Source organism: Athene noctua, chromosome 3, assembly GCF_965140245.1.
Source record: "Athene noctua chromosome 3, bAthNoc1.hap1.1, whole genome shotgun sequence".
NCBI lineage: Eukaryota > Metazoa > Chordata > Aves > Strigiformes > Strigidae > Athene > Athene noctua.
Genome location: NC_134039.1, coordinates 81,027,942 through 81,047,349, shown reverse-complemented (window position 1 = coordinate 81,047,349; position 19,408 = coordinate 81,027,942). Strand labels below are relative to the sequence as shown.

At 43.6% G+C, this 19,408-nt stretch overlaps 1 protein-coding gene across 1 annotated transcript; it reads left to right on the top strand.

Moving 5' to 3' along the window:
• Nucleotides 1-577: 577 nt before the first annotated feature.
• Nucleotides 578-18,051, top strand: MCM10 (minichromosome maintenance 10 replication initiation factor). Its single transcript, XM_074901626.1, is given in 19 exon segments — nt 578-584; nt 1,397-1,717; nt 2,509-2,634; nt 3,209-3,343; nt 3,869-4,043; nt 4,857-5,022; nt 5,774-5,941; nt 7,328-7,444; nt 8,884-9,083; nt 10,027-10,127; nt 11,173-11,274; nt 11,391-11,508; nt 12,422-12,644; nt 14,157-14,313; nt 14,980-15,098; nt 15,975-16,088; nt 16,860-17,005; nt 17,223-17,265; nt 17,645-18,051. Coding segments are annotated over 19 exon segments (2,622 nt in total). The 3' UTR covers nt 17,729-18,051.
• The last annotated feature ends 1,357 nt before the right edge of the window (nt 18,052-19,408 follow it).

Below are 19,408 nucleotides of genomic sequence, written 5' to 3'. Positions count from 1 at the left end.
GATTTCTTTTCTTGTTATCCAGTCTTCCCTTGGCCATTTATGTCTGCCTGTGCTGGTTATATTTCATGGACACGTGTCCATGAAATGGAGAAGCTGTGAGACGTGTAGAACGTATGCTTTTAAGAATAAGAACTATGTTGTGAGGAGAGAGTGAAACCCTGCTACCTTCTTCCATTTTCAAATCAAGACTGAATCCGTTTTGGAACACTTGCTTTAGTTAAGTGCTAAATTATGATTATAACAGGACTGATGAGGTGGGAATGGTTATTACTAGGAGAACATGGTAGGCATTTCTTAAAATCTGTGTCTGTTATGTATGTAATGCCCTTATGCTGCAGTGAGTTCAGCATAGGTCAGACTTTAGATGTAGAAAATGTAAGTGAGAGTTTTTAATTTAGTGGAGCCCTCATCTGCAGCTGGAAACAAAAACAAGCTGTTCGTTTGCAAATCATCAAATAAGGAGCCTGAACACAGTATGTATTTCTAGTGGAGATGTATCTACTTTAACAGTATCGCTGTTCTTCCCATAACAGAATTTTTTCCTTGGGGAGCTCTTGAAGAAATCCTTGGTGAAATCATGGATGGTAAGGAGGAAAGTACTCTCTTACTTTCAGTAGGAAATTGTCTTCTGAACAATATGTTAATAAGTTCAAGCAGAAAGCTTCATAAATGTTTTAGCAAAGGAAATTATGTTGCACTGAAATTATGTTCACTTGTGGAGGCCTTTGAGTTTGCCCCTTGCCTTCATTGTTGTCACCTTTCTGTGAGGCTGCTCTGTCCCTTCCCAGGTTTTGTTTCCTTCAGCAGCAAATGCTGAGTAAATCTGTGTTGTTCTGAATTTGAGTTCTGCTCTGTCTGTCCCATTCCTTTCTCAATCAACTTGATTTTTCTTTTTGCTATTATTTGTCCCTTTGATCCATGTTTCTTTGCTTTCTGCTCTCTTCTTTCAGCAAAGCATATCTGAGGATATGCTTTCTTGCCTGCCTTGCATCTTTCTCTTCAGCTTCTGTTGGCAAAAAACACATGGGTGTGTCTGTAGAGCTCCTGGATACACCTTTACAAGTCCCCAGGCTTTTCTTTGTAACAGCAGCTATTGTACAAGCAGCTGCATAGGAGGAAAAGCCAGCACTAAGTATTCTGCAAATTTTCTGCTGACCAGCCAGCCTGGATCATAAACTGAGAGTGTCTGCAACCACGTTTCCATCCAACCAGATGGCAGAAAGCTGCTTTATCTTTCTTTAGCCAAAGTTCAAGTAGTGTTTGAAGAATGCTGCTTGCTCTTCTGATTTACTTTTGGCTGTCATTAGATTGTGCTTAGGGTATCATGGATGTTTCATTCCATGGCAACTTTCCTCTAACTGGAAAGCAATAACTCTGAGTTTAATTTTTGCCTTAGCTGATGATGACTTGGATCTGTTGGCCTCCCTCCTGGAAGAAAGTGAGGCAACTGAGGAGGGGAATTCTCCTGAGGAAGAAGATGCCCCAGAGGATGAGGGGGGAGAACCAGATGAATATGATGAGCTCTTTGATGCAGAAGATGATGCGTCCTATACTGAGGAGGTCAATGCTGAGGACGATGTGATTGATGAACAGAAGGAGAACCTGGCTACACTGTTTGGAGATGTAGATGACCTCCTGGAAGAAGAGGAGGCAGAAAAAACTGTCCTCACTTCAGCTTCCAGTCAGGCAAAAGAGAAGACCAACCAAGAACTGCAAGGTTTCTGTAACAGCATATTTTATCAGTTTTATCATATATATCTTGTATTTAGAGAGCTAATGTGCAGAAGGTAGGTCCTGTTGCTTCTCAGGTTAGAATGGTGCCCAGATGGGGAAATGCAGAAAGTCCTTGTGAAGGTTTCTATGTCCAGTTTTCAGTGCTCAATGGCAAATTTCACCAAACCTATTTTCCCAAAAGAAAGACAGAGAACTGAAGTAAGCCAGGGAAGCTAAACTAGGTCTGCTGAGCAGTATAGAGAAGGTTGCTTATGTACCTGCGCCTTGTCTGATGAAGAGCAATGTTGCTTCAATCTTCAGGGCTGTTACCCTGGCATCTTTCACCAACACAGCTCTCCCTTCCCCCTCAATACTTATTGGCAGGAGGTTCTGCCATGCCAGCCGGTGTGAAAATAGAGCTGGCCACTGAGCCTTCCTCTGTCCCGGCCGCATATTTTATTATTATATTAGAAGCATTTCTTTACAGTAAGGAGCACAATCATCAGCTGTTTAAATTGTCTTATGTTCAATAGGAAAGATACATGACCATGGTATGTTCCTTGTCATGTTGTACGTTGAATATTTATATGAGAGGAATCAGCTTCAGGTTGTATGAAAAAGCATCCTCTCACTGTGAGCTATGTATAATCAATTAAATCTGTACTCTGGTTCTAGTCTTTGTTTTCTAAGTTCCTATGAGGTAGTAAAGCTGCCAGGCTTCCCAGAATCATAAATCTCTGTAATGGCTTCTCACTGTCTTCGTTATTATCCTTTTTCTTCTCCTTTCTTCCCTAGCTGAGCTTAGAAAATTGCAAGAGCAGATGAAGATGTTACAGGAGCAGTTGCAGAAGACTGCTATTGGGCAGCAATCCAGTTCAGGCCCTGAGAAGGAAACCCCTGGTAATGAGACTAATTAAATGGGTTTATGATTTGTTGGCCTACCAACATGCAATTTATAGGCCAGACTCCAGATAATCCTAAAGTGGGCACTGAGTAGCAAAGAAGAATGTTGGTCTGGTGTATTCCTGCACAGGTTGTTTCCTGCAGCTACAGACTAAATCAGTGAGCTGCAGTTTTGGTATCTGTGTCATGGATTGATTCTAGATGGGGCAGCTTTCATGACTGAAGTGCTTCAGAGTCTTCTGGAAATGTCCCTTCTTACTGGCAGATGTTGGTACACTCAAAATACAGCTATGTTGTTGCCATAGCACACTGGGTGTAGTAACGAAACTAAACAGGAAAATTGGAAAGCAAGGGGATGTTCCTACTTTCCACAGCTTTGTGGTTTCAGTGACATCCAGAATTTTAGGTCATCATGGGGAAGAGTCATTGGGGCTTTTTCAGCTGTTGCATTTCAGATGCTGGCAACTTAGCTGAAGGGTTTTCATGTATGACACTGACTTGGTCTTGTTATTCAGAGAATTACTTAGTTTGGAGCAATTCTTAGTGTTTGAGTCCAGATCGAGATCTCATATTTTTTTGTTTCCTTGTCCAGGTAAATCTCCCTGTTCACCCTTAAAAGAAAGGAAAGTTCAGAAGCTGCAAGAGTCACCGTATTTCTCAGCCCAGCTGGGCAGTCCTTTACCACCAGCCAAGCGAGGAATCCAGAAATCAAAGGCAGCCTCAGCAGGTACCATTCTCAGTCTGCCTTTCACTGAAACACCCTGGGCTTTTGTTGAAAGCCTGTCTGGTTCACAGCAGCAGTGTGGACAGATTCAGGATAGTTTTATGCTAGTCACTGCACCAGTAGCAGTCTGGTAACAGCAGAGCTTACTACAGAGTTAATTATTGTATTCTTTGCAATGGGTGCTGTGCTCTGTACTGCTATGGTTAACTTGGACACTGCCAGCAGTCTTTCTTACATCTGTGTATCCTACCCTTTAGCTTGCCTGGAAAATGAGAGCTCTTCTGGGAAGCTCCTCACCAGGCAGAACTCATTGCTCGAGTTACGTGTGACTTAGCTGGGAACTGACAGCTCCAGATGATTGGGAGACCAGTTCAATACAAATAAGACAGTTTTACACCTTTTTCTTAAGTGTCTTATATTAGACTTCTGTCTCTGGTCAGTGTAAGTTAGTGTTATTTTTATTTTCTGTTTTCTATTTTCTTTCATCATCAAGACTTTTTTCCTTGCTTTTTTTTTTTCCTGCTAAAGAGAGCAAGACGACTCCTCCACAGCAAGTTCTCAGTCTGGCATTCCAGCCTCTCAAGTCTGCCACAGGGAATACACCCAGTAAGGTGATCAGAGAGAAGACTCTTCACATGCCTGCATGCTCCAGTGCAACAACTCAGCCAGTGTCTGTGGAAACCTTCTCGGGACTGAGATTAAGGTCAGCAGCCCAGCACTGAGCTCTGTCTGGGGACATCACCCTCCAGTCATGGGAGAGAAAAAGCAGTCGGTCCAATGTCCTGTGGTGCTAGTGACACAAGTGGTGCATGGAGGACTGGATTTGTGATTTGATGTATATACATCATTTAACCATGTCAGATTAATCAATTGTCATTAGGGGTTATAACACAAAGCCACAGCATTGTCTGATTGATCAGTAAATAGATAACATTGACTTTTGGCTGAGTACCACACTTGTAATTCTATTTTTACCTTTCTTCTTTTCTAACAAAAAAAGCTATCATTTTATTAGCGCTGCCTTCCTTGGGGTGTCCTCAGTGGTGAAAGAGGGAAGCAGTGGGCATGTGCAAAGCCCAACTGTGCTCCAGTTGAGTAGATTTTGCTCAGCACTGAGGAGCCTCGGGAGCCTCCCGTGATACCCATACTCCATGTGGCCACAAGAGGTCTCTGAATACTCACGGTGTCTTTCCTCACCAGAAACCGGGCTGGATTTCCAAACCATGCTCAGACAGTCCTACCCAGTCATTCCTGAAATGAGCAGAGTTAATGCAGGCTCGGGGCTAAGTTGCACTGCAGCTATTTGGACAAAACCCAGCGTGATCAGTAGCTTTCTGATATTTGTATGGTGTCCTGAATCGAGTGGGTTTGTTTCAAGTGACCTCAGGGTGAAATAAGTCACAGAGAAGTTTTGCAGCGAGATGTAGTCTCCCCAGGAGAATGCTGGATGGATTTGATTGTCTGTTTGCTTATGCCAGTGGATGTGTTCTCTTTTGCATGCCCTTGCTTGATCTAGAAAACCCCGGGTGTCTTCGGCTGAAATGGACAGGAAAATGGCTAACCGGAAGCTCATCCGACTGTCCCAGCTGAAGAGCAAACTTGCTGCAGAAAATCTGGAGGAAATAGACTGGGTAACATTTGGAGTCATACTGAAGAAGGTCACTCCTCAGAGCACAAATAATGTAAGTAACTGTTCTGTCTCTTGCCTCGTTCAAGTGAAATGCTGGTCTTCGTTCCTGAGAAACTAATTAGGTCTTCAACTTAATCGGCCAACTCCATGTAGTTAATGAAAAGCTACTGTATTAAAGATCTTGGCTCATCTGGTTTCATGCAGTAATGCCGGTTTTTGTCCTCAGGGTAAGTCCTTAGTTTATCTGGTACAACAGTAGCATTATTGGCTAATGTAGCCATAGCATAAATCTGTCTTAAATCTGTTCATCCACTGTTATATGTTAAATGCCAGTGTGAAAAAAAGGACTATGACTATTTCTAGACAGCCCTTGTGTTTTAAATGTGCCAACACATTCTGCTTCCATCATTTCCCTAGAGGCCATTCTGTCCTAGATGGTGTCCATGTCCTGTAGAAAGCCTGATGAAACAGAGATCTGGCTATGCCTTGGTTTTATTTGTTCAGTGGGGTAAAAAAACCTCTTTGTTCAACAAGCAAAAGTGCTGTCCAGCTTTAATATCAGGAAGATTGGTGGTAGCGGTATGATTGTGCTATTTTAGCCTTTAAGAATCCCAGAAGTGGCTGTGTGGCATGGCTGGAGATCCTGTGTCTAACCTCTGCTGAGGTTACAAATTGTGCTTTTCTGAATCAGGAAAACCCAGGGTGGGGGAAATCATAATACCTCTTCAAAAGCAACAGTAAGAGGGGGTGCAAGTCAGTGTCCCTGTACTGAGAGCTGAAAGGAAAGCGAATGTCTCTTTCAGGGCAGAACCTTCAGCATCTGGCGGCTGAACGACCTACGGGATCTCAATCAGTGTGTCTCACTCTTCTTGTTTGGTGATGTCCACAAAGAGCACTGGAAGACAGACCAAGGCACAGTCATTGGGCTGCTCAATGCTAATCCTATGAAACCTAAGGAAGGCTCAGATGAGGTGAGAGGATTTTTGACTTGTCATTATCTGTAGATAAAAACCCATAGCTGAACTTTCTCATATCTGCTTGAGATTTAGCTTTATAACACATGTTAAGGCAAAATTACAGCAGTCTGCCTAGACAGTTTGAATTGCATTCAGATATTTGCGTGGTGTATGCTTGCTCCTGTCGTTTTGGAAGACTGAACTTCAAGAAGTCCTATTAAGCATCTAAAACCAGAGTTTATTCGAGTGTTTAATCTACTCTCAATAGCAGCCGGCTCTTCCACAGATGTAGGGAATTCGTTTTCATGTCAGTTTATTTGGCTACTTCAGTGCAATGCTTATTTCAGCCTAGAGGTCTCTCAAAGCTGAAAGAGATGGGGAAGCTCATTTCTTTCTTCAAATTTAAGCATGAGATACGATTGCCAAATGTTTCCTCGTTCCAAAATCATGTCTGAGAAAAAGCAGTATTGGGTTTATTAAATGAATGATGTATTGTGTATAGTAAGTTGATACATGGTAGTTCACTTGTTTGATCAATTTACTTTTAAATGCAGAACATGATGAATTACTTTTCTGTATGTATCAAAACACTTAAGGTGATCATTTTGCTAAGAAATTAATACTTTTAATATCTCTTTAATTGCACTGGAATGGAAACATTTCTTGCTGACTTCTGTCAAGAGAAATTTCAGTCTAGAAGCTGGTGATGTAGTGTTTTGCATATTAAATTCTCCAAATGGAAAAATTAAGAATCTCATTAATTGTCTATTAAGCTATATAATTGCTTAAATTAACATGAATAAGCAGTAGGAAGTCCTGTTGGTGAGTAGAAAGGCATACCAGAATTAATGTAAGGACTGTAACTGTTAAACGGCTGTTCTTAGCTAAAATGTACACATTTAGAACTACATTGAAACTGGCTTCTCGGTGTTTCTTACCTACAGACACAATTCCTAGTATCTTTGGTTGTGTAAAGTAGACAATCTTCTTGTACAGGAGTCAGTTTTGGTAGGACCTAGACACGTAGAGAGGGACAAAGAGCTCTTCTACATCTCTTCTTCCCATCCACTGCTGAATGTGGTTGCCATGATGGTGTCAGAGCCAAGTGGTTGTACAGCACCATCATTTATAGCACAACCAGATCTGCCTTTGGTCGTTTGTTTCCTGAGGCTCTAAGCATAAAAATCCAATGTCTTTCATTCATGAGAAAGAAATACACTTTTTTCTTTTTAGCTGAGGCTTTTCTCAATCTGAACATAACGTGGCTCTCTTAAACTAGGCCTGCATTTTAAAACTGCACTGTTAATACCAGACTTAGCAAACTGGACTAGAGCCAAACCAGTGACATCTAGAGAGGAGCCCATCCAACCCTCCTCAGGGCATGTTCTGATTTCTTTCTAGGTGTGTTTGTCTGTTGATCATCCCCAGAAGATCCTCCTCATGGGTGAAGCTCTGGACATGGGCACTTGCAAAGCCAGGAAGAAGAATGGTGATCCTTGTGCACAGATTGTGAATCTGGTCTGTATCTCAGTAGTTAGGACATTGCTAAGCTGTTGGTAAAAATCTGGCTGCTGATTTTGTACTGATGCTCTGACTCTTTGACTTGTTTCTGGATCTTGACTTTAAAACTAGCTAAAGTGGGTGGAGAAACTGGAAAATCAAAGCCCAAGGAGCTGCTGCTGTGATGACACCATAGTAGCAGCATAGTAGTTCCCTAAATACAAAGCTGGTGCTGTGGTTAAAAGAGATGGTCTTGACCCGTGACTGCCACCTTCTCCACACACTTTTGCTCCTTTGTGCCACTGCAGGCTTCCCTGCACTGTACTAGAGAATTCATCCAGGGTAAAATAATAGGTTTTCCTTGGGAATGGTTGTGTCTTTCAGAGATCGTTTTAACCCAATAAGTCCCCTGGTCCAGTGGGCCCTACAAGCTGCCAAAATATTTATACCTGAATGTGGGGCACTGGAGATGAGAGGAAAAAGGTGTTGGGATTTTTTTAAGGACAGTACTGACTTGTACTAGTTTAAAAGGACTTGTGGACTGTGTCACCTCATGGCTATGGTGATGTTATGATACCTGAAAGGAACCCTGTCTAATTCAGAAGGATTATAGTTAGTAGGGTAGCACTTAGAAGGGGGAGAGAAAACGAAGGGATGAAGAACTGGGGAGGAGCTTAAAGTGTGTGGAGTGGGAGGAATACAGATACAGAAGGTACTTGTAGCAAAACGAGGCTGTGATTACAGACTCACTCCAGGAGGTGGCTGTGCACAAGCCTCTCAATGTCGGTGAGGTGTTCCAATACCACCTGCAACAAACTGTAGATGGAGGCTGGCTGTCAGAAGCAACTCATGAAGGAATTGGCTGTCTGTTTAATTAGTGACAAAGAATGTTTGGTTGTGGGGTAACTGTAGTTATACAGATCTGGGGCAGATGAATATCAACAAGAAGGGGGGGGGTGTTTGATAAAAAGTTAAAGAACACCCTGAGTGAGGTTGTTTATGGCACTGCTCTCTTTGACTGTCAGGCTCACTATCTTCAGTGCTAAACTCTCTCGGATTGACACTGAAAACTGATTAATTAAGGTGAAATGAGTGCATGAAATACCTTGCTTCTGTGTTAGTTTTTCTGTGTTAATACCAGTAAGAAAACTGCATACAGTTCAGAGTCAAGAGTACAGAATCTGCCAAGAGGACCTGGGACATGAGTTAACTTGAGCCAAAGAATAGCCTTAAAAAAAAAATGCACACCTTTTTTTCCAGTGATCACTATGGGCAATTTTAGTTTTGTTTTTCATTGCTGGAGTGTGGGCATGTGTTTGCTGGGCTGGCCAAATGCTGGAGTATGACAGTGGAGTTGTTACTACAGTTTAGCCATAGAAGGATGCATGTGAGTGAGAGGAATGGAGTAAATTGTAATTGCTAGTGTTCTGCAACAGGCTTTTCCTGTCTCTTTTCAGAACGACTGTGAATATTGTCAGTATCACATACAATCCCAGTACAAGAAGCTCAGCTCGAAGCGGGCAGATCTGCAATCCACCTTCTCTGGCGGCCGCATTCCCAAAAAAGTTGGTCGGAAAAATCCTAGTTTGAAGGAGAGACTGTGTCAGGATGGGTTTTACTACGGAGGTGTCTCTTCAGCAGCATATGCAGCCTCAGTGTAAGATAAACCACTTATTTCCCTTGCTTTTTGCACAGAATTTCCCTCCACCTACAAGTGAGCCTGAAGCTATCTCCAAGGGGTTCTATTTAGTTAGAGATTCCTTTGACTTTGGTGTGATCCTGGCCCTATGGGATGACAGAGATGCTATTTGATAGGAAAATTTTAACAGTCAGCTCTAAGATGTGGTAAGAGGTATGTTTATCTTTAAATTAATACTGCATTGTGAAGCCAGGCAACATTGTGTTTTATTAGATGAAATGAACTTTTTCATGAGATCCCAAGCATTTGAGTCTCAGATGAATATTTTTCAGTGCCATTCCCTTCCCATATCTTGTTACGGCTCATTGCATTTAATCCCAGACTCAGTATATTCTGTATTTCCCCCTCCTCTCTCCCTTGACTGAAGTAATACAGCACCACTGTGTGTTAATGAAGAGATGGTAGTACACCCTGCATATATTAAGTGACCAACATCAGTAGGTCAGTATGCATCTCCTAACTAACACGGAGGGGCCAGGTCCTTCAACCCAATCCCCCTGAAGACAACTGTGGAAAGACCAGAGTCACAGCTGGAACAAGCCCTGTGCTGGTACATGGTTTTCATTCCCTTACCACCATCCTCTGATAACTGGTGTGACTCCACAGTGATGAAGCAATTCCAGCCTCCTCTCCATCCCTGGAACTAACTGTGAGCAAACTTAGCCAGTACCTACGTTCAGTTTTCTCTCAATGCATAGGAAATATCTCAACCCAGGGAGAAATGGGAGATCCTAAACATTTTGCTAGAATTTGGATTTAGATCCACATCCTTCCCAAGGACAGAGAGAGGCACACTTTAGGGTGGCTGGAGTCTTACTGAAGCACTGGGCTGGAGTTTGAGCTCCTGTCCTTGCTCTAAGCATGGGAAAACTGATGTTCTGGTTTTGTTTCCTCTTTCTAGTGCAGCAGCTGCAGTGCCGAAAAGGAAGATTCAAACCACTCTCTCCAATCTGGTTGTGAGAGGAGTTGATGCAATTGTCCAGGAAACCAGGCAGAAAATTGGTACCTAATTACCCATGTAGTCTCTTCACCCTTCAGATATTTCCAGGTTGATGTGTAGATGTGTCCCAGGACCCTGCTACTCACTGAATGAATCTGGCAATTGGTTTGCTACGGAGATAGCTGTTTGCAGGCTGCTTTCTCAATTGATCAAAACCCCTCTTCCCTCTTGAGATTGCAGCTGCAAGGCAGATGTAACTAAGCAACTGTGTAGATCCATGCATCTTTTTTTCATCAGTGCCCCTGAATTAAGTCTCCTGTTCTGTCTTTGGACAGTGACAGAAGATCTTTGCCAGATTAATGGGAATTGGAAGTCTTAAGAACTTTGAACCAGATAATTTATTTTATTTGATTAAAATAAATGACTTATGTCAATCTTGAAATCTTCCAAAGAATACTAAGTATAAATCAGTCAGGTCTGCAATGCAGGGGACCTCCTGAGTACCCAGACTATTTCTAGTGCTTTTCTTTTGTGATCTTCAAAGCATGTTCCTTTCCTAGCCTTTGGGATGTCACAGATCTTCTCTGCCTCCATTTCACTTCTGTAAAGCAATTACTATCACGCCCTCTTTATGCTTGTTGGAGAGCAGATGACAGATTATTCAAATTATGTGCTCTACATGCCACTTAGATGATTTATTCACATCTTTCAGTTACCTCAGTTGCCTCCATTTCAGACAACATAGTGTGTGTCCTGTGTCAAGGTTTTAGCTGCTCTTAATTCTCCAGGGATAAGATGTAGTGGCTTTAGGGCTTTCAAACATTCTAAAAATGGGAACCATGGGAGCACCACAGACAGCCAAGGGGCTGAGGGGAAGCTGACTGACTGATGAAATTGCTTAAAGAGTAGAAATGTCTTTGTGATGTGCTCTGTGAGGACACGGCCTTGGGCAATGAAATATAATGTAGAAGTTGGCCTTGCTTTGGGGGGTTGTTTGCTCAAGTGACCTGCAGGGGTTTCTTCCAGCGTAGTCTATTGTACTCTCAAACCAGGCCTATTTCCCTTCCTGGCTCCAAATCTGTTGTTTTTCTGCCTCTTTTGCTCCAGGTGCAGCAAAGAGACCCATGCAATGTTCTGAGGAATTCAAGGAACTGCTGGCACAGCCAACTTTTGGAGCACGAAACCTCTGCAAACACTGGACCAAAGCAGGTGTTGTCCTTTTGCCTGAAGGAAAACCCACTCCTGAAAACACTCAACTTCCTTCTGGGGAAACATTAGTGGCTTTTTATTTTGTTTTGGTTTGTTTCTTTGGGTTTTTTTTCCAGATGCTGAAAAGAAGCAAGGGGCTAATTTCCAGTCCATCTCTGCTTCAGCACTGCTCAAGCAACAGAAACAGAAATTGCTAGAGGCCCGAAAAAAGCGATCTGAAGAGATTCAGAAGCGGTAATACGTACTGACCATAGGAAAGGTTCTGTTATTGTGGCCTTAAAGTATAGCTGTGGGAGGTGTTTTGCTGTTTTTATTAAAATTTAATTTAAATAGAAATAAGTGCTGCAGCACAGTGCCCAGCAACTGGAAGGCATGATAAGAAGAGGCTGGTTAGTGTAAGAAACAGGTTGGGAGTCCTGGTTCTGTTCACTGCTAGCTTGCAAGGGTCTTCTGAACCTTAAGAACTGCAAAATGGTTTGTGCATATCTTGTTAACAAACCTAAAAAGAACCTCAGAAGAGCCACCCTGGGTGAGACTGAGATTGCTGTACCCAAGTAGCTTCAAAAGGCTCAACAGGAGCCAAAGCAGAACCTTGAAGAGAATAAGACTAAGCACAGTCATTATGATACTTCCCCCAAATATCCTTCCAGCCTACAACCCTAGGTATTTTAGGGACTTTCTAAGCTAGAGGTGGTATCTGTCACAGTATCCCTGAACGTTGGATGGGTTTTTTTTCCCAATTAACCTGTCCAGACTCTTCACCATAAAGTACGCCACTGTGTGAACTGAAGCGTTTATGTGACTCCTGTGACAAGGAGTCCCCCTGATAAATTACCTGTTCTGCAAAGAAGCCTATTGTGCTTCCAGCTCCCAGCTTCATTTGATACTTCTCTCTGGTTTTTGTTTTGGAAAAGCAATTAGTCATTCACTTCTGGTGACTTCAAGTCACTCTTGATTTCAGCGACCCAGTGAGTTCCTTACTTTTCTTGTTTTACTCTCTGAATTCCTGAACTGCTGCACGATTTTCTAGCAATAAAAGGCAAATTAGTGAAAAATAAGTCTGCATCCCCTCCACTTCCATCTACTACTCAAACCTTTGTCTCTCTACTTGTGTCCCTATTTCAACGGATTATTCTTGTCTTATAAGGTTTCTCCAGAACACAAGTAAAGCCAGTAGCCCTGCTGTGCCATCCTCCTCCAGGCAGTCCTCTCTCCACTCTCCAAAACCTGGGGCAGAGTTTCCTGCAAAAATGTCAGCTCCTCAAAGGCCCAGGCTAGGCGCAGGCTTCTCGGAAGGAGAAGATATTCTCTTGTTTGATGGGTCTCCACCTCCAACACCAAAGCTAGACAGCTTGGCAGAAGCCAAAAAGGTAACAGCTCTTTGAATCTTGTAAGTATTAAGAGGGGGAGGTTAAAGGAACTTTGGTTTGGAGTGGCAGGAGGAGTCTTCAATCAGATATAGGGCAGCTCAGTTCTGATGTTAGTGAAGTTTCTGATTTGTGAGATCAGACTGGTCTATATTACACTACACAAGAAACCTGTGGTACCTGACAGCTGTTAGTACCAAGGTCTGTGCTACCATCCTGCCCACAGTCAACCTCCAGAGCCATGGAACAGCTGCTAAAGAGGGGCCTCCACAGAGCTGCCATCTCCTGCTTGTTCAAAATCCACCTGAATTGGTCAAAGTGGGTTGTTAGGATGTCTTGTGTATGTTGTTCATGAGCTCACTCTTGATCTTCTCTGGAGGCAAACCTCACTGAAGCCACTGACACAACTGGCAATTTCAGCAAATGCCAGTTGGGAGTGGACAGGGAACAGAGCAGCCTCTTGGGATGGGACTGAGGAAAAGGCAATGGAGAGGTAGGGCATCTCATTTAAATCACAAGCCTGATGCTAACTAAGCTTCTTGCTGAAAAAACACTTCTTTATGAACACTGGCAACTTCTCTGAGTAGAGCTGACTCTGTTCTTCATGACTTGACTTAGTCTGTTACCCGTTGGGCAAATTACCTTTGGAGAGCAGTTTGGAGTAGCTGTGTGGCTGTCCCTGCACCCTTCTTCATGCAGGTGGGACAGAACTTCTGTGTACCAGTGGCTGCTCTTTCTGCTCTTGTGTTTTGGGGCTTTGGGACATCTTAAAGCATCAGGTTGTGGATAGGTACTGGACCAGGACATGAGGTGAATTTTAAAGAAGAAAGGAGAGTAAGGCCTTTTGATATTGATTGTTTTACAAGCATGAAAACCATGAAGTGCTGGGAAGGGGCAGGGGATTTCTGCTGAAAATCTCAGGAGTGCTGAACTGCATATTTGTTCTTTGGCATTGCTAGTGCTGTGTATTGTGGGATCTGTTTGCCAGGAAAGCAGTAGTTTAGCTATGTTGTGCCATGATTGGATAATTCTGGTTTCTAGCCAGAACAGACTGCATCTTTCCTTGGCACAAATCTATTCACATGTTTGTCAAAGAAACCTTTTTCTTCCAGCAAGGAAGCCTTCTGGGAGTATGGAAAAAAAAAAGTTGTATGCAGTTTTCTATTAATTCCCTATTATTACCAATTTCTGTGGAAATCTCAAGTGATTCAATTCCTCTGGAAGACTTACTGATCTCTGAAGCAAATAAAGCACAGCTGCAGACATATCAAGTCTGGTAACACCCCTGGAGGAGTGATTTTATGGTTTGGGAAGTCATAAGAGCTTGGGTGATGTGGTGAATTAATTGTACAGCAGAGCTGGGAACTTTGTTGGGCCTCTCTTTGGCCAGGTGCATGCCCATGGCAGTGGATCTTGTCTCCTCTGTTTGACAGACTTCCTCTGCTACTTCTGAAAGTAGGAACATGGGAGCCAGACTGGTCACCGACACATTCACTGCTCTTCCCTGTTTTCTAGCTGGCTGCAATACACCGACTACGAGCAAAAGGCCAGATTCTTGCTAAAACTGACCCAAACAGTGTCAAGAGGAAAAGAGCCGATGATAACATCCTAGAAATTGTTGAAAGAGTAGAGAAAAATGTTGCTCAGCCACATGGTACAGAAGCAGAGAATGGTATGTAATGTTAGTTTCTAGAATAAAAAACATATGCTTATGTCCTGCTGAATGGTGGGTTAAGGACTTAACTGCTATGCCAAAGAGAGGCCAAGTTATGTTTATTTAGAACTTAGGGGGTTTAGTGCAAAGGGTAAACAATCTCTAACCCTGTAGAGTGAGTGAAAGATGTATTCTCTGATAGCTCCCTGTCCTCATCTGTTCCCTTTCTTCTGGCACTTGAACATCTGCAATGCATGGCTGATCTAACCCAGGGAAACCAAGAAATAGTCCCATCTGGGAAAGTACCTGAATTTTCTGTGGGAACTTGAGTTTGCCCACTAGTGGTTTACTGTGTGTTCTTGGATAAATTGCTTAATTCCCTTTAAAGCTTCTCCGTCAGCCAGAGAGGCAACACTGCTTGCTCCCCTGGGAGTAATGTGAAAATTCCTAGTACAGTGCTTTGAGAGAAGATGCAATGTTACTTTAAAAAAACCCACTTTTTTTTTCTGAAGTCATATTTGAACTTTTTTTGTGTTCTCCTGAACTATGAAAGGCTGCTGTTTGACCTGAACATCTGCCTGAGAGACCTCAGGCTTCCAGAATCTCCTGCAGTGATCATGCCTAGAGATGACAACCTTGTTCTGAACTTGGTCACTGTAGGACTGAGCCTTTTTGTCTCCCTAGCTATAGATGAACTGGAGCCTGCCCAAAAGAAACGGCGTGAGCAGCTGGCCTATCTGGAGTCAGAAGAGTTCCAGAAAATCCTGAAAGCCAAGTCCAAGCACACAGATGTCCTGAAAGAGGTATGGTCTCAGTCCAGCCATGACTGAGGGCTCAAAACTAGGGAGCTGTCTTGAAACTTCACAATGATTTCGGCAAGAATCAGGCATCCGATATGTCACCAAATTTTCCTGATGAGTAGGGTCAGGGGTCTTTGAGCACACAGGGTGCAGTGTCTGCCAGTCAGCATTGTTGCCATAGCCGTGGTAAGGTCGAGTTGCCATCAGGTTTTTTGCTGTGTTTAGAATCGGTGAAGTTTCCTGGTTAGTGGATGACCAAAGAAATCCTTCTGCCGTAAAACCAAATTATCCACATGCCTGTTTTGTCCCTCATTTCTTGACATCTTGGCCACATAAAGATAGTTGCCACCCTCATCTGAGACTCATGTATGTAGTGGAGCCTGTGAAATGCCAGCAGTTGCCCTGAAGAGCAAAGGGGTTGGGTTTCTCCCATCGGGATCTTTGCTGAGCATGTTCCCAGGGATACAGCACCTCCAGTGGCACAGGGCTCTTGTTTTGGACATGTTGTATTGGTATGAAGTGCTAGTTGTTTAAAGGTCTTCTGAGAAATAGTATTTTGGCTAAGAACCAATTCCATTCATTACATCTGCCTACCTGACCTCCCCCTGCAATGTCCTCATAGGCATTGTGCTTATTTCAGTAGTACATGATGTTGTGAAACCCACCTACTCATACACCTTGGGGGCGGCTTGTTTCAGTGTTGATGACACACAGCACGTGCACTGTATGAATTTTTGAAGCAAGAGATTTGGTGGTTTTCTGGCTCCCAGACTGCGGTCTGCTTCAAGCAGGCCTGGTAGTAATTTGCTCTTAAGGCCATTTATGGAGTGGCTTCTCCCACCTTGGTCTCCCCACAACCCTTTTTGTGTGCCCCCACAGGCTGAGGCTGAACTGCAGGAGCAATACTTTCACCCACTGGTGAAAAAGGAAGAAATAGAAGAGAAGATGAGGAGCATTAAAGAAGTGAAATGTCGAGTTGTGACATGTAAAATGGTGAGTGAAGGGGAGCCAGAGTAACAGCAGTGGAGTGGAACATGGATTGTACAAAATGATGCTGGACCATCCTGCAGAGTCCCATCTGTGGCTCTCTTGGCCATAGTCCAGTGCAAGGATTAAATGGAGAAAGCTTTGTTCCTTATGCCTTGCTGAGAGCAGCCCATGCACTTAGAGACTGAGACATGTAGACACTGGCCAGGCAGCCTTTAGGGCTGTGCTGAACATCTCAACTTGATGTTTGTGCCAATGGGTTCCTTGGGTATTGATGTCCTGAAAATATTTACAAGCTTCTTCCCTGAAGTGCTTTGTACCAGGACCCTTTGTTCCCCATATTCTGTGACAACATAAACCAAGTGCCTTGAAAACATAACACTGCGGGGGTGGGATCCTCTACCTGGTTTCAGGGACTTTGCCATCAGGAAGAGGAGTGGAGCTTTGCTACAATCCCAAATGTGCTGAGAGGAAGTGGGGAGTTACAGAGTTCCCGGAGTTTTCAGCCCTTGGTGGACCCTCCCTCTCACTGCCTTTCCTAACCGTTTGGGGGCTGCACAGAGGGTCCCTGTGTGCCCCACGAGGTGCTGGGAGCAGGTGGCAAAGCGGGGAGGATGGCATTAGAAGGAGCAATGACAAAAGGTGATGAACTCAGGCTGGTGGGCTCCTCAGGATGGGGGAGGACAGAGATGATTTTCTCTGAATGTTCAGGTGTTGCCAGCCCACAGAACAGGTCTCGTGCTGAGGAAGCACTCACAGCTCTCTTCTCCCTGACAGTGTAATTACACCTATTTCAAGCCTCTGGAGACATGTGTGCAGGATAACCACGACTACCACTGGCATGATGCCATCAAGCGATTTTTCAAATGCCCTTGTGGAAACCGAGCTATTTCCCTTCACAGGCTCCCAAAAAAGCCCTGCAGGTAAGAAATGAGATTCATAAAATAGTGACTGAGGCTTTTCTACTGTCCATTCACAAGTAATGGTGTTAGGAGTCACATAACCATGTCATAAAATGGGAACATTAGCCCTTGGGCATTAGCCCAGTGTGGGAAAGGGGCAGGGCTAGTTTTGAACCCCCTCATACTGTGCAGCAAACACAGACCACAGTGGTCCTCACCTGCCATCTTCATCTTTCAGCACCTGTGGCCTCTTCAAGTGGGAGCGAGATGGGATGCTAAAGGTAAGTGTGAACCAGCAGTTTCTGAGCACTTCTGGCTGTTTCTCTTGGTACTTTTGTCCCATGGTTTTCTTCAGTGCCCTTACGAGTTCCCAGCAAAACCAGGCAGCTCTGCATTTTGTCAGTACATGCAGGTACCTGCAGGCTTTGTTTAGTGGACTTTCCTTGCTTTCTGTTCTCGAAGCTTTGTTTTAGTTAACCATGGGGAATTTGCTTTTGACCAAAGTTGAAAGAATTCAGAATGTCAAGGTTCTTAGGGTGTCTTTCAATATTTAATCAGATAATTTAGGCCTACTTAGAAGTTAGGACAACTTCTGTCAAAGAAATGTCTGGGAAGCATTTTACCATGTGCTTAACTACTCTTCATGGTTCATGTTTCTAGGAGAAAAAAGGTCCGAAGATTGGTGGAGAAACACTTTTACCAAGAGGGGAGGAACAACCAAAATTTCTCAATTCTCTTAAGTGACCTGGAGTTGACTTTTTTCACATAATAAGGATGGATTTCTGTGTCAAAACCACACATTTCTTAACTGGAATGCTAGAAAGATTCTGGTTTTAGGGATGAATAAGCAGGGGAGTCAATTCCTGATGAAAAGGACATCCACCCAGTCAGCGCATGGATATTCAGCTTTGATTTTTTTTTTTTTTTAAATTGACTTAAGGCTGCATGTGAATTACACATTCATGCCTGTTCTTTCTCTCTGAGAACTTGTTTACAAGATTTAACCTAGAAAAGAGACGTCTAGAGAGAGATTCATACCCAGAAGTCCGTAGGGATCCCACAATTTATGTTGAATGGCTGGTATAGAGTGACCTCACCAGAACTTTAGGTGACAAATCATCATGAACTGTGAGGACTGTAGATTCCCTAAGTACTTGTGAAATTAATACTGCGGTGCATAAATACTAGCCTGCCAAGGTTTTTCAGCTGTTGGCCAAAAAGGGGTGCAAGAGGGTTGTAGCCACAGAGTGGTTTTCACTGACTCAAATTACTCTCTTTGAACCCTTAAGAACAGATGTCAAACTGTTTGAGTTGTCTCCTTGGCTTATGTGTTCAAAACCCCTCCAGTGGCCTTGGCACAGCAATCCAGCTCTCTTGAACGCCCTTTCCCTACCACACAGCCTGTACCACCTTCCCATCTACACTGCAACACCCCAACAGCTACACACCCCCAGCTCCCACTTTGAGAAGGATTTTAATGAATCTAGGACAATTTTATGAGTGGTTTTAAGGAGCTGAGTGATTACATTTAATGGTTTTTATTCTTTTTTCTGGCACTTTAATTTTTCCTGAAATCACAGTGTCACCTCTGGCTGCTGGCAGAGCTGCCTGGGGGACAGCAGCTGTCCCAGACCAAGCAGGAGGAGGTCTCCAAGGGCTGTCTTCATACAGGCATTTTTCTGAAAGCACATCTCTAGGAATACCTGTGGCCTTTGGCCAGCTTTTCTGGGACCTGATCCTCATACCCTGTGGGATCATAGGGTATTTTTAAGTGTCTAAAACCACTCATACCTCAGTGATTTGGTGAAACTGCCATGAACTGTCTTGCATGTCCCAGGGGCCTTGTCAATACCTCTTGTTTGCTTGCACTGAGGCTGGAAGAGAAATAAGTAACCTCCTCTGAAGCAACTGGACAGATTTACCTCAATATTCTGCACCACTTATCTCCTACAGGTGCTTTTGCTGGGCAGCTGTGCTCGGCATGTTGCATTCATTTCAGCCTCGTGTTGGTACCCTTTCATGGGTGGGTGTCACTGGTAGGTGACTAAATAGGTAACTGTGATGTTGCTTGGCCCTGTCTCCTGCTGGTTCCTCATTCAGAATAAATACAGTGCACAATACAACACTCCCTGTGTTTGTATGGTGTCATTTCTCTGAGGAAGAGGATAAGTTGCTGCTTCAACATCTTCATTTTAAGACCAAGTTGGACGGGGCTTTGAGCAACCTGATCTAGTGGAAGGTGTCCCTGCCCATGGCAGGGGTTGGGACTGGATGATCTTTAAGGTCCCTTCCAGCCTAAACCATCCTGTGATTTGCCTGAGAGCTCAGTGCTGAAGCACCAAAAGGAATTAGTTTGTGATCGAGAACTTGGGCTGCCACACAGTTTTCTCAGTCAGACCAACACAAGTTTCTCACCTGGAGTCC